Here is an 18058-nt window from a genome sequence, read left to right on the forward strand (position 1 = left end):
AGACAGTGCATAAGATTCCCTTTCCTTAATTTTTAAACTTGTGTTCCTCTGTACTGTGGTGAGCCCAGTAGAAAAGGATGGGCTGCCAGAGTATAACCTTATTTCATTTTAGCCTCAAAGCTCCTTTGAAAACAGTTAAATTCATGTACAAGTGTACTTGGGGTTCTACCAGATTGCCTGGAGCTGGTGCAGGCACTTAAGCATTACTTTTGTTGAGATTAATTCCATGAGAACTGGGCCTTTCAGATATTTCTAACTTCATTATAATTTTACAGTGCCTATGAAATTACTAGCAAGAGACTGTATCTGAGAACTTTCGGAATACAGACCAGTTTTAGTTATGGGAAAAAGAGCAACACTGCCGACCCTATATACTGTGTGAGACAAGTTTAGTTAATACTTGACCCACCTCATGGATTTTGAAGTTGAAACAAATCCGTAGCTTTTAATTAGCTTTGTGTTTACATTAAAGTTCTTTTGTGTGTGCTTCTTTCCCACTAAGTAACAGTGAATACAGGCAGGCTGTTCTCTGTCACACTATTTGTGATTACTGTTGTGCCTTAGAGTGTTTAGAACTGATGTATTCTCATGCCATCAGATCAGTCAGTTGAGAGTGGCTTCTCCATGTGACTAGATTTCAGCAATTAAAACTGTGGTAACGGGGAGCTTTGTAATGCTTTCCTAAAGTCACTATGATGTTAGTTTCGTGTCATTCTTCCTGTGCCTAATGAACCTGCTAATCTGTTTAATTTGATATTTTATAGAGTTTTCCATTGTTACCCTTGAAGGTTTTCATAGACTAGGGTCTCCTAAGATATATATGCAGTTAATTACATCTTAGACATCTTAGATCAGGGGACTTTTATCTCAAGTCTTTTTCCATATGTATGCCTTGAAAACCATTGACATTCTTGATATTTCATACCAAGTGATTAAATTGTATTAACGTTTTCTAATTTTCTGAAATGTGTTTTTAAGCCTTATGATTCTGCCGATGACTGGTCTGAGCATATTAGCTCCTCTGGGAAAAAATACTACTACAATTGTCGAACAGAAGTCTCACAGTGGGAAAAACCAAAAGAGTGGCTTGAAAGGTATTTGCTCATTTAATTGAACAGTATTTCTCATTCTTGATTCTACCGGCTAATGTCTTAGGGTGCTAAACGTTCTGAGTTCAGGTTTCTCAGTGTGATGCTCGTCACTCCTTACCTGCAGTGGTTGGCCCATGTCTGTGTTTTCCATAATTTCTCTTTACCTTAAAAAGCAAAACCAAAAAAACTAGGACAGATGAGCAGCTGTCCACAAGGGCCTTGTGAACAGTCAGTGTATTTATGTAATTTAAAATTTTATATTAATCTGTAATCTATCATACATCTTCCCTATAATTTGTATTAGAAAACTTTATCATTCTTGTAGGACAATAATATATTTCCTTCATATATGTAGAATTATCATTACAGAGTTTTGGTTGTAGGGTTAATGGCATGTAAATAATTGGTATAATATTGCCATCGGTGTGAAACGTTAATGTTGTTTGCTGTATCCCATGTCCCACACCAGTTGAATGATATTACTGCCTTGTTCTTTTATGTTCCATATACAGTTTCGTTGAGCATTTGACCAGAAGTGTTAAATGTAGATTCATTGTATCTCTTGTAATTTTTATGGGTGTATCTTTTATTTTTAGAGAACAGAGACAAAAAGAAGCAAACAAGATGGCAGTTAATAGCTTCCCAAAAGATAGGGATTACAGAAGAGAGGTGATGCAAGCAACAGCCACTAGTGGGTTTGCCAGTGGAAGTAAGTATTCATTTCTTTCTTTGAACCAATATAATGTTTGATTCATTCCTGTAGTTTGTTTACTTTACAGATTTATGTGCATATCCGTTTATATAGGTAAACTAAAAGAAATAGAAACATAAAAGGTTTTCTGTGTTGGGTCTGTCCTCGTAACGTGCATCGTTTTGTTCTTGAAACGGTGCACGTGGAGGTGTCCATCGCTACCCGTGGTGGCTCTGATGCCGTAGAGTTGGTGAAGAAGTCAGATTTCATGCTGTGGATTGACAAGAGGCCCCACCCCCATTTACACTGGTCACTGAGAAACCCGCAGGGTTTCAGTCCAGTAACTGAACGATAGCTGCACACAGAGTGACGTGAAGTGCCTGCCTGTCTTTGTCTGTGTTATCAGCGAGAAGCTTGCCCATCCTTGTATTTGGAAATGGGTTTCACCACGATCGTAGATCTGTGTGCCGTCTCCATTCTGTGGGCACCTTCAGGTTCTTTTGAGGTCAGATTTTGTCCGAGTTGGACAATATGGGTAACATACATTTAATTTTAAGTTCAAATAAAATTTGAATTTGAAGATTTTACTAAATATATTCTATTCCCAGTGGCTTGTGTTGCCCAGAATAAAATTTAAATGCCACATAGAATTCTTAGGCTCGTCATCAAATTTTGAAGTTTTGAGAATTTTTAGATGTGTTTTGGGAATTCTTAGACTTAAGCGTTTGAATTCTCCTTCTGTAACTCAAGACAAAAGTAGGGTTATTTACATTTGGTCCCAGTGGAGGATATTGAATTTTTGATGGGAGAAATTACTTAAGATGAAACAAATAATATAGTTCTGTAGGGCTGAATGTTTAAAGTATGTTCCCTGGAACATTTAACTTTTTATATTAGTGAAATTGTACTGAATTCTAAGAAAAAAACAATGGTTTAAAGCACTGAAGTTAGGAAATTTAAGAATATTGTATTTTGAGACAGAAGACTTGGGTTGTAATCCCATTTCACTTAATATCTTAAGTAACTGTGACTTTATGGCGAATAACTAAAAATGAGAGGTTTTCCTTTCCAGGTTAAAAAAAATACAGTGCCCAGCTTGTGGTCCTCCTGAACAAATTGTGGGTATCCAGGAAGAGTGGCTAGATGAGTGTAAAAATAACGTTTTTTATTGGGCCAGGCCTCTCCACGTAGTGGCTGATGGTTCCCAGAGAAGAAAAGATCAGAGCCTAGTACGTTCTTTCCAGAATAACCTAGTCACTCGTCCTCTCTTGGGGTAATTAGAGGTCTGATAGAAAAGTTGATGGAAGTGAAAATACTACGTCTGGCTGCTTAATAAAAATTTTTAAGGAAATAAAATCACAGTTCTGGTTTCAAATTATCTGTGTGCATCTTTTTCTTTCAAAAGGGAAATCAGTTTTTTCTTCTTTATGATTTCAGAAGTTAGGCATGTTTGTTATTAAAAGTAGAGAGAGGGAAAGTATTTTAATCTCATGACTCAGGAACACTTGGAGACATACACTTTTTTCTAGCTGCATGTGAAAGTATATAAAAACTACATATGCATGTATTTTACACCAAAAATAGGATTGTATGTTACTGTTCTTAACCTTTTTCTTCTGTTCAATAATGTTTCAAGGATATGGAACTTCCCTGGCGATCCAGTGGTTAAGACTCTTGTGCTTCTACTGCACGGAGCGCGGGTTCGATCCCTGGTTGAGGAATTAAGATCCCGCGTGCCGCGCGGCACGGCCAAAAAAAATTAAGAAAAAAATGTTTTCCAAGGATTTGTTTCCTTTTGCCATTTTATAGTTCAACGTATGTTAACTGCATGGTGTTCCGGTTTTGGACGTGCCCCCATTCATAAATAATCCTCTCTCCGTGGATACCCGCGTGGCTTTTAGCTTCTTCCTGCAGTAAACAATGCTGTTGTTCCTATTTCTGCCCGCTTCCCTGATTACTTCCTAGAAGTGCAGATGAGGAGTCGGTGGGTCTTTGTGCTGAAATGTACTCCTTTATCACACTTCTTGAGTTTTAAGTAATGTTTGAGAAAGGGCTGCAGCTGTATTGCTGCTACTTTTTTTTAAACTTGGTCAGCTGACTGTTCTTGGCGGGACAGTAATAATGGTCACCAGGCGCTGAAGTGCTTAACTTTGTCCATATCCAGAAAATGCTGGCAGCGCCTCCCGTACGTCTGCTACGTTGCTGTTCACGTAGGGTAGGGCCTGAAGCTCTGTTGTCCCGAACAGCCAGCGAAAGAGGTGTGCGTGTGGAGGGGACAGGGAGGGGTGGGAACATTTCATATGTAAAGAGGTAAAGGTAGGAAAAAAGATTCTTAAAGAGCGTTTTTGTGTTTCGGGAGTTTTGGCAGCGTAGCAAATAATATGCACAGTTTGACAGTGACGTTGTAGGGGTAAAATTTTAAATTTGGTATTACTGCTGCTGTAATTGTACTGGCGTAGTTGTATTGTTGATTATTTTTATTACCTTTAATCGGTGCCTCACAGACTGATTGCTCTGTGGTTAGAGAAACTTTAACTTGGGTTCTTCAGCAGTGGCATGGATGGCGCTTGGGGTCAGGGAATGCGTGTGGATTCCGTCCTGTGTTGTAGGATGTAGAGCATTACACCTGGCCTCTCCGTGCCAGCCCCGGTAGCACACCTCTCCTCGCCCAGTGGTGGCACCCAGAAGTGTCTGCAGATGTTTGCTGAGTGTTCTTGTCATGTGGCTGTGCGGATGGAGTCTCTGCTGAACAGCGTTGCGTCTCGAGCCCTGAGCAGGAGAAAGCTGTTGGCGCCATAGCGCCCTCGTGTGCTGTAATGCTCTGCAGTGTCTCTGCTGCAGGTGTGCGTTGACAATTTGAAAACTGCTTTGCGGTTTAAGCCTACTTCCTTCTTTGTGCTGTCATGCTCTCTAGACTTGGAGGAACCATGAACTGGAAAAAACGACACAGTATTCAACAGGGAGGGCATCCTTTGGTAATATCATTACATATCATGTGCTTGAATCTTAAGGTGTTTTTCTCCTTGGAAGTTGCTTTAATCCTTCAGTTACTGATGAGATTATTGTAATTTAGGCTGGAGATTTTTTGACAAATACAAATTTTGTTACTGTGATTGTTGAAATTTTCCTTCTTTTGTACTCTTTTTGCGGAAGCAGAAGTACTTTTGAGTTTAAAATAATTTTGTGGCTTTAAATTGGAAGAGGATCTGTTTTTAACATGACTGATAATACCAAGTATATTTTTCTGACTTTGCTGCAGATGTAGGGCTCCTGTTGTCAGATAGCATTATCTATAACTTGATTTTATAACTAACTCTGGTATTTGTTAGCATCATTAAAAATATGAATTGATTTACTTACTCAGTGCAGAGTTCTTTATAAAATTCAGCCATCCCAAAATGAGGTCATTTAAGCCCTAGTACCAGCTACTTTAGAGCCCACTAATTAGCCACTTCAGTATTCAGAAAAATCAGGCTAACAGCAAAGTAGTATTCCTTTGTAGCTGAACCACTGTAGATAATTCAGTCAATTATTAGAACCAAGATCCATATTTTAAAAGAATGGACCGTTTACCTTTTCTATTTTTAAAATAATTTTTTTTATTTGAGTAAAATGTTATACCTCTCCATATATTGATCTTTTAAAAGATGTTTTGTTTGAGCTATGGTGTGTGGTTCTAAAGAATCCCCCAAACTAGCAGCCTGCTTGAAATCTCAGTGTAGATGAAGTGCGTACAGTTGAGCTAAAACTCCTCTTCCAGTATTTGAATATCTATACGCTAGCGGTAAAACTGCAGACGCTAACTGGGCTCGCAGTTTTATAAAAAGATGTCAAATACAAGTATGTTGCTAAAGTAGCTGATGTTAAAGACAGGATTCTAACGTAATCTTTTTTCTTCCCCTTCCGTCATTTCCAACATCTCTTTTTCCGAACTCTGAACTAAAGTGGAAGACAAGCATTCCAGTGATGCCAGTAGTTTGCTCCCACAGAATATTTTGTCTCAGACAAGCAGACACAATGACAGAGACTACAGACTGCCAAGAGCAGAGACTCACAGTAGTTCTACGCCAGTACAGCACCCCATCAAACCAGTGGTTCATCCAACTGCTGCCCCAAGCACTGTTCCTTCTAGTCCATTTACGCTACAGTCTGATCACCAGCCAAAGAAATCATTTGATGCTAATGGAGCATCTACTTTATCAAAACTGCCTACACCCACATCTTCTGTCCCTGCACAGAAAACAGAGAGAAAAGGTATGCCATTATTACGAGATGCTGCACGTTGAACTATAGTTTCTTGAGTTTCTGGTTATATTACATTATTTCCGGTAGCTTAAATAAGACGCTTAATTATGAATTCTTTTAAAAAGTCTTCTAGAATGTTACTGCATAGATTTAGATCTAGAGTTAGCCATGTTTAGCTTTTTTCTTTTTCTTTTTAATTATGAAGCCTCAGAACTGTTTTTTGCCTTTGACACTTTGAAGTCAAGTGCTTAATTTATAACAGTTAATAATGGATAAAATAACTTTTCACAGCTAAATGACTGTCCCATCATACTTGGATAAAGTAATTTTTGGTTTTTGTGATAATTGTCTTCATGATATAGTTTAGAAATTGTCTCAATTTTCTATTAAAATTTAATATGAATAGAGACATTTAAAAACTTGTCATTTCCGCATACATGCAACTATTGGTTTCAGTTTGTGAATTAGAAAACTGAGTTGTGGGCCATAAGATAAGGAGTCTTAATGTCTGAATTATGAGTTAAGTCTGAAGAGTAGAAGTTGAACTTTGCAACCCAAATTGTGTTTATCCGACTCGGTGCTAGTAACCATAGAAGGTTCAGGAAAACTGTGGCAACCACCACTTGGGGGGGCAATGCATAATGGAAGCAGCAGGATGATGGGATAAGCCTATTTCATAGACCAGCCACAGTCCCAGACTTAACCCAGTTTTAAGGAAGTAAGGAAATTTGAAAAGCATTAAGTAAATAAATCACCTTGGGTAGACCCCTTAGCAGATGAATTAGCAGATTAGCATCAGTAAATGTTGAGGAAGTTTTATGTCCTTTGGGTTTAGGAGATGCTATGTGGACCTAATGAGTCTTTAAGCTTTTACTCTATTGTCTGACTCATTATTTCACATTGATTTGATTTGTTGACAAAGGATTTAAGTAATTGGGTTTCTTTTGCTTCTAGTTTGCTCTCCTTTTATGTATGTTGTTTGAATTTCCCCTGTAGCAGTTGTTACACATTACTAAACATACTTTCATCATAGAGTGCATCATACATAAACAGGTTATTCCAAATGTTGTCAGATTCCCCAAAGATGGCTTGTACCAAGATTCATATGTACAAGTCATATTTGCCCTGATGCAGAATTAAATTTACAAAAGAGAATTCCTGAGAGAGAAAATCTGAATTAATGCATTAATTGTTAGTGTAGTAATACTTTCTAAAGGATGTTTTGGTTTTTCAGTTTTGCCAGTTTTAGTTTGGTTACAGAAAAAGTTTATTTAAAAAACACTTCTCAGTTTGAAAAACTACCTTTGGCCTTCAGAAAGATCTTTGGTCTTTCTCTCATTTTACCTGTTGTTAGCTCTTACCTCCTTTTTGGAGTGTTTTTCTTCCCTGACTTCTGGGACGCTGCGCCCCTCAGCTTCCTGCCCTCTCCTCTCCTGAAATAGCAACAGAGCTCAGTCTTCGCTGTGGTTTGTTCTTTTTTTTTTTTTTTGCGGTACGCGGGCCTCTCACTGCTGTGGCCTCTCCTGTTGCGGAGCACAGGCTCCGGACACGCAGGCTCAGCGGCCATGGCTCACGGGCCCAGCCGCTCTGTGGCATGTGGGATCCTCCTGGACCGGGGCACGAACCCGTGTCCCCTGCATCGGCAGGCGGACTCTCAACCACTGCGCCACCAGGGAAGCCCTTGTTCTTTTTTCCTGCCCAGCATGTCGTCTTTTGCTGGGTAGCAATTCTCATGACTCCCTTGTCTACATAAGTGACTCCCAGATCTTTACTTCTAACTCACACACGTCTGCTTCCTTCTCCAAGCAGTTGGTATCTGTTAACATCTCCCCAGAATATAGTGTGTCCCAACTTCCTCCCTTTTCCCACAGTTTTTAGGTTCTCAGTGACAATACTATCCTCCCAACCATCCCATGTTCTTCAACATTCTTGCCCATTCATCCATCAACAAATCTTGGATTCTTCCTCCTGTGTCTTATTGGTGTGTATCGTTTCTCTTGTTATTGCCACTGCCATTATTGGGACTCAGGTCATTGCTCTTGAAATAACCTTCTGATAACTGCTGTGCTTCCTTCTACCCAGTCTGTCCACTTACAGTGACATCATTATAAAATTTAGATTGGATTGTGTTATTTCCTTGCTTAAAATTTTCTAATGGTTTTATCCAAAGGAAAAGTCCATACTTCTCAGTAAGATGATAGCAAGTCCTTGACAGTCTGGTTGCAGCCTGTCTTACTAGCTTGATCTCCAGTATTTCGCTCTTAAACATTCCCTGTATAATTCATCTGCTGCAAACTTGTACAAAGTTTTTTAGATCGTGTTATGCTCTTTCATGTTTTGATCCTTTGCTGAAAAGGACGTATTCTTTCCTCCATTTCCATTCTGTTGAACTCAGTACTCTTTCTTTAAGGGCCAGCGTTGATGTCCTTGGGTTCTCAGTGTCAGTTAACCTCTCAAACACTTTGTTTTTTTGTCTGTTTCTGCACTTACCACTTTATAATTTTAGTTCCTTCGATTAGACTATCCTGTGTAGGGTCAGACGTTATGATTTATTGCATTTTGTACTTTTTCCACTCCCTAACCTCTCCCTCAAAGCTTCAAGCACCATTCCTGACAAACTTAACGTAATTAAAGATTAACTGTGTACCAGCTTTGGTGCTAAATGTTTTGTACATATTTTAGGTTATTCCTTAAAACATTGTGAGGGAAAGAATTGTCTTCTTAGATATGAAGAGCCTGCACATTGCTGAAGTTCAAACATATGGTGTAAGAGGCTGCTTCTCCAAAATCCATGTTCTTTCCATACAACTGTACGTAATGAAAGACATCACCAGTCTATATTCGTTTGGACTCCAGTAATTCAAAACTCCTCACAAATCTTAGGTGATTCATGTTTAAATTCTACAAAGTGTGTTTGCTGATCACAAACTTTATATGAAAATTTTATAATATAGTAATTTTAAACTTACAGGAAGAAACTTGATTACCTTGGAATTGCCTAGGTGTATAGGGAAAGTAGTACAGTCTTACCAAGTATTTCCCCTTGCATGTGAATTGAAGACAGTATTATTTCCTTAAAGAAATTGTATAACAATTTGGATCTTTTCAGATTGTTTTCCAGTTAGTCTAAGTTTGTGAAAGGTCCATTAATTTGCGGTATATTTTTTTCCTCAGTGGAGACATACATGTTATTTAAGTTAAGCTTCCTATTGACCGTTCTCATCAACTTGTTTGGATTTTCCTTAACAAATAATTTATATTAAGAGGTTGATGGTTCAAATAAGATAGGTCTCTTGGTCTTAAGTGCTAATAGTGTAGCTAAACTGTATGTAAGGATGACAGCAGTAGAATGCTCTAATAAATAATAGAAGAGCAGGAACTTTGTCCTAACCACTGCTGTATCCTTAGTACTTGACAGGTAATAGGCAGTCAGTCAGTATTTGTGGTATATGGATAAATAACTGAAAGAATGGTAATGCATGTGTTGAGAGTTGGGGAAGCACCTACATTGGTCATGGTTTAAAAAATGTATTTGGAGAAAAAGAAGAGTGTTATATGTGTTGTGTGTCTAATTCAAGAAATAGATTTAGATCTGTTTAATGCCAGTGTGTCTTTCGATAAAAAGAACCTTAGATAAATCAGTCTGTGCTTGCCTGAGGGACAGAAGTGTGGAGGAGCTGTGAAGCTCTTCGGTTCTGCAGAGAATAATCCTAGAGTTTGGTAGGGTGAAACAAGGGCATCAGGTACCTCCTTTTAGATTTATATCTGTTTCTTATGGTAACATTTGAACATCTCTTGACAAGACTCCTTTATTGGACAGCCATATAACAAAGTACAGGGAAACTCTGATGTGCTTAAAAAAAAAAAAGTCTAAAACTGAATTTTATAGGCTGGCAACCCATTGACCATTCTAAACTGGTCCTGACCCCAGCCTCTTTTCCAGATTTGTGAAACGACAAAATAGTCAGGAGACGTGGGTCCTTGTTTTTTGATTTAGCCATATAAGTGCCAGGGTCAGAAGAGTTACAACTTTTAAGTTTCTTATTTAATAATTTAGAGTTATGGTTTATTAACAGAGATAAGTTTGAAAAGTAAACAGAGCAGCCACAGAAGCAGACCTACTCAGTGACCTCAAGGCAGCTCTCAGAAAATTAGCCTGTCTAAAGAGTCACATAGTTACATGCTGTTCTCTAGTCTTAATCTAACGGAAGGGGATTAGTCATTCTTTAATGTGAGATGTGAGTTAGTCACTTGGAATAAACTTCTTTTTTGTGTTTTGATGATATTTGTAGACTGGGTGAAGTTAAAATGAACCTGAAGACTTTTCCCAGTGTGTTAACAGCAGTAATCTTTTATAGCCCACATAGGAGGTCATAGCTGGCTGTAAGTGGGACACATTTAGCCCTTCCTTGCTTTGCTTTAAACTACTTTTCAAACTACTTTTAGGATTACTAAATGTTCATGTAAAATTAGACCAATTAGACCAATTGGCCATAGAAGTACTTAAGTATTTGTTGAATAGCTGAGGACATTAACGGGGTGGGGGTGGGGGGTTGGTGTTAGTCTGATTTTAGTCAGTAAGTTTCACTAAAATTACATTACGTAATAAAGATGGCATTTTGAGCAGGAGGGCAGGGGGAATACCTGTGATGAAAGAATGTTAGAAAATACTGTTTATAACTGGAGGGGCAAGGAGGACCTTTTAAATGAGGACCCAAAACACATTTGCCTTAAAAAGTTGGTAAATTCGGCTATGTAAGACATTTAAAACTTCTCTGTGACAGAGATACAATAAACAATAAATAAAAGGTTGAAAAAAATACAAAATTGGGAGAAAATATTTGCAACAAATGTGAATAGCAGTACATTAAGGATACATTAAGAATTCATCAAAGCAGATGAAAAACACAATCCAACAGAAAAATGAGCAAAGTACATGAACAGGCAGTTACAGAAGAGGAGTTCTAAATTGCCGGTCTTGCTTTAGAACAGTTAGAAAAATTAGCTCAAAATGGAACAAGGACCTTAACTTAGGAGCTAAAAACTATAAAACTGTAAGAAAGCAAGGGAAAATCTCTGACACAGGATTTGGTAGTGATTTCTTGGATATGACACCAAAAGCATTGGCAACAGAAGAAAAATATATATATATTGGACCTCATCAAAATTAAAAACTTTTGTGCATCAAAGGACACTCTAGAGTGAAAAGACTGAACCCATGGAATGGGAGGAAGTATTTATGTCATGTCTGATAAGGGATTAATAGCCAGAATATATGAATACAAAGTCCTGGAACTCAGCAATAAAATGAAACAGCTCAGTCCAAAAATGGGCAAAGGAGTTGATGTGACATTTTTCCAAAGAACATAGTCTGATGGCCACAGTAAGCACATAAAAGGGTGCTCAGCATCATTGGTCAACAGGGAAAGAAAATCAAACCACAGTGAACTATCACTTCACACCCATCAGAATGACTACTGTGTATATATTTAAAAAAACAATAGAAGACAACAAGTGTTTTTGAGGCTGTGGAGATTGAAACCCTTGTGTATTGCTGGTTGGAATGTAAAATAACACAGCTGCTGTGGAGTACAGTTTGGCAGTTCCTCAAAAAGTGAAACATAAAATTACCATAGGATCCAGTGATTCCATGCCTAAGTATGTAATCAAAAGAATTGAAAACCAAGGAATCAAACGGGTATTTATACACCAGTGTTCGCAGTAGCACTATTCACAATAGCCAAATGGTGGAAACAACCCTAGCGTCCACCAGTAGATAAAGGTAAACAAAATGTGATATATGTGTGTGTGTGTGTGTGTGTGTGTGTGTATATACATATACACACACACACACACATGCAGTATTACTCAGCCTTAGAAAGGAGTGAAATTATGATAAATGCTGCAACATGGATGAACTGTGAAAACCTTATGCTAAGTGACACAAAAGGACAAATATTGTGTGATTCCACTTATGGGGTACCTCGAATGGGCAAATTCATAGAGAGACAGACTAGAATAGTGCTCACTTTGGTCTTGTGAGATGGGGAGCTATAGTTTAATTGGGTAGAAAGTTTCTGTTTGGAAAGATGAAAAAGTTCTGGAGGTGAATTGTGGTGATGGTTGCATGACAGTGTGAATGTACTTAATGCTAATGAATTGTAAACCCAGAAATGGTTAAAACGGTAAATTGTATGTTGTATATTTTACTAGCATAAAAGAATTCAAGAGAAAGATTACCAATACAATATTGGAAATTAAAATGAGATTTTTCACTCTTAAAGTTGGTGACAATTAACAGTTGAATGTAGGGAAACAAAACTGGTAGGAGTGTAGAAGATGGTTATTATGGAGGTCACTTAAGTAAAACCTGTTAAAAGTTTTAAAATAGGCTTATCCTTTGTATGTATTAGCATAAGGATTTTCTCGGTTGAATAAAAGAGCAAGTTGCAAAAACATAATTGTTATAAAACATCAATGCTATACTTATTTTTATGTACATTTTAAATGCATAGAAAAGTTCTGGACAGACACATTTAAAATTATGAATTATAGAGTAAAACATAAATTAAAATGAAAGTCACAGATTATATACCCGGTGTTGTCACCTAGTTATTTTATGGTTTTTTCTACTACACTTGTATACTTTGTGATTCCTCCATGCTGTAACACCATTACTACACAATGGAACAAGCAGGCTGCCCTTGTTGCATCAGTAGTTTGAGCTTTGTTCCCATATCCTGCTTAGTATTATGACGGCAACTGTCAGAACATTGTGGGAAATTAATGTTTAGAAATGCAGTCGGTACCTTTTACTCTTTACATGCAGTATCTTGTTAGATCTTGTTGCAGATTGAGGAGGAGTTATTTAGCATACCAGAAAAATGTGGGTCAGAAAATTTTGACTTTGGTCTGTGTTGTCTTGGGTATTTTGAAAGGGTGCCTATAATTAGAAGAGGTGAGTGGTTATTACCTTAAGCCTTAAAAAGTTAGATTATAGTACATTTCTCTGTGAAGTCTAGTCTTTGGTAGCTTACTCCCCCTACTGGTAAAAATTGGAAGTATAAATGAATAATTCATAATTACAAGCATAAAGTGAGAGAAAAAGGTTTTATCAAAGCTAATATACAAAATTTAAATTAAAATCAAAGAGTAACATTTATTTCATGGCTTACAATAAGAATTGGTTAGAGATCTACAAATGATAGAAAAACATCAGGTAGGAAAGTGACCTTAAAGCTCATTTTAAATTTAAAATACCGTAGGACGACATTGCCACATATCCTTAAAAAAATGATAGGCACGCACACGCACGCACACACGCGCACACACACAAAATAAAAAAATAAACATGCTAGAGCTAAACTTGGATACCGTTGTTTTGCCAAAAGCTGAAAAAATAGGCTTAAAGCAACCTAGGTTTCTTTAATGCTTGGAAAAGTGTGCGTTTAAAGAATGAGACTAGAGGCTGATGTTAAAAAGCAGAAGAGCCTTTTGAAATGGCTTTGTAATGTAAAACACTACATTAATTTTCTTAAATTCATTATTTGTCTTTATTTTCAAAGATCAAGATTTTTAATTTTAGTCCGATACAAAACTGTTTAAATGTGAAGTATGTTAACCTAACATTGTAACAGATTCCGGATTAAAAAGACAAATAGAAATGTTAATTAAAATTAAATATCTGTGTAGGAAAAGCACACTTAATGACTGTGAATTTGTTCCGAATAGTTGCCTTTGAGTGTTTAAAAAAAGAAGAAGGGGGTTGAGGATTTTATGATTATTAAAATAAATCTAAATAAGTTAAGTTTGTCTCTAAGACTATGTAGTATTACTTAGCTTTATGAAAAAATAGCATAAGGTGAGCTGTTCATTGCCTGCTCAATGAATTATTTTTGGAGACCTTAGGCTTTTCCTCCCCATTATAAGTTTTGAACCTAGAGCTTAAGAAAAACGGCATAGACACAGGCACCTGAGCCTTTCTTGCCAAATCAGGCATCCAGTCAACAAGTACATGCAGATGCCATCTTGGTGCCAGATCCCATTTTGCACCAGAGCTACAGAGATAAATACAACAAAATTCTTCTCCTGAAAGAGTTCATTTTCTGATAGAAGGGAGAGAGATAATAAGCTATATAATAGGAGATGCTTGGTAATGTCTGTGGTAGGGTGCTCTGAACACAGAGGAGTGGCACCCAACCAATAGCTTTCGTTTATTTATTTATTTATTTATTTATTTATTTATATATTTTGCAATACACGGGCCTCTCACCGCTGTGGCCTCTCCCGTTGCGGAGCACAGGCTCCGGACGCGCAGGCTCAGCAGCCATGGCACATGGGCCCAGCCGCTCCGTGGCATGTGGGATCTTCCCGGAACGGGGCACGAACCCGTGTCCCCTGCATCGGCAGGCGGGCTCTCAACCACTGCGCCACCAGGGAAGCCCTGTGCTATATTTTTTAAAATTTTGTTTTGGTTTTGTTTCCTTTTGTTTTTTAAAGTTAAAAGGAATCTGGGAAGTTCTCTATTTTTTCATAACCAACAAGGTGTGCCAGAATCACCCATAGAACTCTTGGAAGTTCACCATATGCTCGGACACCTCACCCCCGCCCCATTCGTTAGAGCTGGGGTGGAGCCCTGGTATCTGTTTTTTGTTTTTAAACTTTGTTAAGTCCTATCAAAGTCAGACCTTTTAAAAAGAGAAATTCTGGCCTTCAGAGATGTTGCTTGCTCAAGGTTCCCGTAAATATTGAGTAGTAGTAACTGGTTTCCATACTGTTCATTAATAATCTCTCACAAAACTGCAAACGAAATTCCTCCTCAGGATACACATATGTATTTACATTGTTACTTTATTTCTTTGTGGTGATATGGATCTTCTGTTTTGGAGTGTTTTCCTTTTCCTGGATTGAATGGCAACACTGAAGAATTTTCAGGCCTTTGTTAATTTTTCAAATCTGTGGATAGATTTAGCAGCATTGAAACAAATTTGGAAACAACTTACACCTTCTCCAACTCCTATAATTAAAGGCAGAGGAAAAGCATAGTAAACGTAACAAAAGGGTCATTTCAGAGGGATATAAGTACTAATTTGATTGTTCATGCAGGAAGTAAAAACAGAGAACTTGTTTAATTCTAAACATCATTAAGACGCCCCTAAACTGTTTATTCCTTAAGCTGAACCTTAAGGTATATGATCTGGAGAGAACTGCTGCTATAGTCTATAATTGCCTCATAAAATGTAATAACTGACACAAGGAAGTAATAAACTTTTCACAAGGAAGATCTTATTTTCTTCAAGTTTCTTTATACTTGTTTATGATTCCAAAACAGCAAAGCTGAACACGGTAGGCAATCTGCTAGACTTAAAATGAACATATTGACCTTACCAAAATGAATGTCTTAGACCTTCTGAGTGGATCATACGAGATCAACACATCCGTGAAATCTACTGAAAGCAGCTATTGTCCCTAGGTCTTTTGACCATTACAGTAGTGTAAAAAGGCCGTAGAGGAGGGCTTATTTTGGCAGTGAACTTGCTATTCAGTAGTAATTCCTGGCTTCTTTGGGGCCATGATGATTAATGAATGTTTAGTTCCTAGAATTGGGAGTGAAGATTTATACTTATTAGGTAGCAGTGTAATATTCAAATGTAGTGTTCCTGAAACTTTTCTACATCATAGTAGCAGTCTTAATTCAGTTATATAATGTATATATGAGCTTGAAAATCTCCAAGAAATGGGTATATATGGGAGATTCAAGAGCCTTTCAGCCAAGATTTTTTAAGAGACTGTGTATGAATATCTTGACTGATCTAGTCTTAATGTCGTTCCCCATGGGACCTCGGTTTCTCATTCTTTCCTCCATTACAGTGACTGTATTCGTAAAATTTCATGGTGTAAAAATACCAGTTTATGTTCTTTTTCCTGTTGGTGGACATGTGTTTTGTTTCTAGTTTTGTGCTAAAATAAAAAGAGAAGCATAACAATGTTATGAGAATTGTTGAATATTTCTCCAGATTTATGTACATTAGAGTTTCTCTAAGGGTGTATACCTAAGGGGAATTACTGGGTCGTGAAGTGCATGTAGCTCCAGTTTTTCTAGATAGTGTCAAGTTGTTTTCCAGTGTGATTATGAGTTTAGTCGTGTCCACCTGAGATGTTAGGTGTTTCCATTACTACTTGAGGACATTCGGTATTGTTAGACTTTGGACATTTTTGTCAGTCTGGTGAACATAAAAGAATATTCTGTTGCTTTTTTATTTGCATTTCCTGATTATCAGTGAAATTGAGCATCCTTTGTGTTTTTTAAGCCATTCACGTTTCTTCTGTGAATTGTCTCTTCATGTCTTCTGTTCACCTTTCTATTGTTTAGTTTGTCTTTTTTGATTTATAGGAGTTCCTTAAAGTATTTTGGTTACCAGTACTTTGGGTGGAATTGTTTTGCTCTTTGTTATTTTCTGCATCCTCACATCAAAGTTATTTTCCTGTGTTTTCATCTACTAGTTCTAAAGACTTAGATATATATACAGAAGTCTAACCTGCCTTAAATTGGTTTTGTTTTAAATGTTAAAGTTTTTATGTCTGGAAAGGCATGTCAGTAGCTGTGTTTTGTTTGTTTGTTTGTTTTTTTGCGGTACGCGGGCCTCTCACCGCTGTGGCCTCTCCCGTTGCGGAGCACAGGCTCCGGACGCGCAGGCTCAGCGGCCATGGCTCATGGGCCCAGCCGCTCCGCGGCATGTGGGATCTTCCCGGACCGGGGCACGAACCCGTGTCCCCTGCATCGGCAGGCGGACTCTCAACCACTGCGCCACCAGGGAAGCCCAGCTGTGTTCTTTTTATTAAAGAATTTTGTGGCTCTTACTAGCCCATACGTCTTAAAAATAAGTTATAGAATTGGCTTGTCAAATGCTACCAAAATGCTATTGGGCTTTTAATTTCAGTTACGTTGAATCTATATAAGTAATTTGCAGGGATGGCTTTCAAAGGATAATTTTTTATGCATGTTTAATACTTTTTAAACACTGAGGTTGGGGTCTTGTGGGAGTTTCTTGCTTTTAAAAGTATCTTTTTTAGTGCTGATAATCATTAAGTGATACAAATAGAGGTAGTTCATTACTTTACATATTTAATTCCGAAAGAGGAGTATGTAATTCTAAAACTCAGTTGTAAGGACGAAAGTTCAAAGTAGGAGTCTCCTCTTAGGCATCACATCCTGAGTCCACTCTGGGGTTGCTCACCACCGTGACTCTCCTGATTGACACTAAGGCTGTTGTCATGTTTAAGTAGACTGTTTTTGCGCTCATGAGCATTTTCACCTTATTTTATGATGCATAGAAATTAAGTCTTGGAGAATTGTATTGTCCCTTTATATCCTAATGGAAGCTTATTTGAAAGTGTAGTTAATACAGGACAATACCATGGAGATGTTGTGGGTTCAATTCCAGACCACCACAGTGAAGCAGGTCTCACAATAAAACAAGTCAAACGAATTTTTTGGTCTCCCAGTGTAATATAAAAGTTGTGTTTACACTATACTGTAGTCTATTAAGTGTGCCATAACATTATATCTAAAAAACAAAGTATACCTTAATTTAAAAAGAATGCTGTTGGAAAAATGGCATGGGGAGACTTGCCCAATACAGGGTTGCTGCAGAACCTTCCATTTGTTGGCTGGGGTGGGGGGAAGAAAAAGGCAGCAACTGCAAAATGCAGTAAAGGCAAAACGCAATACAAGAAGGTGTGCTTGTGCGTGTGTTTGAGACAGCATTACTAATAGAGTGTGGTACTGTGAGACTCAGACGTGGGTATGGTAGAGTCGCTGCCTTGCCAGGTTTTGTGACTTCAAGCAAGTTATGTAATCTTTTTCAGTTTTCTCATCTATGAAATCAGGATATGAAATGTCTGCCTCATATCTAGTCAGCCAGATATTTACTGAGCCCCCTCTGTGCTACCTTGTAAATACTAAATGAGGTTACTTGAGTTAGGTGCCTGCCACATGGGTGTTGCTTGTTTGAGGTTGGTTCCAGTTTCC

General features: G+C 37.8%; 1 protein-coding gene across 3 annotated transcripts in view; it reads left to right on the plus strand.

Moving 5' to 3' along the window:
- WAC (WW domain containing adaptor with coiled-coil) overlaps window positions 1-18058 on the plus strand; it is a gene marked incomplete at its 3' end in the record, with an annotated part of 80770 nt that overhangs the window by 52086 nt on the left and 10626 nt on the right. For 2 of the 3 annotated variants that reach the window (XM_079701135.1, XM_079701136.1), the window contains exons 5-7: window positions 979-1094; window positions 1688-1800; window positions 5728-6036. In XM_079701135.1, the coding sequence (XP_079557261.1) occupies window positions 979-1094; window positions 1688-1800; window positions 5728-6036 (538 nt within the window). The remainder of the gene's footprint in view (window positions 1-978; window positions 1095-1687; window positions 1801-5727; window positions 6037-18058) is intronic. The other variant, XM_079701137.1, reaches the window with a different exon arrangement.

This window comes from Hyperoodon ampullatus, assembly GCF_949752795.1.
Source record: "Hyperoodon ampullatus genome assembly, chromosome: 3".
Lineage (NCBI taxonomy): Eukaryota > Metazoa > Chordata > Mammalia > Artiodactyla > Ziphiidae > Hyperoodon > Hyperoodon ampullatus.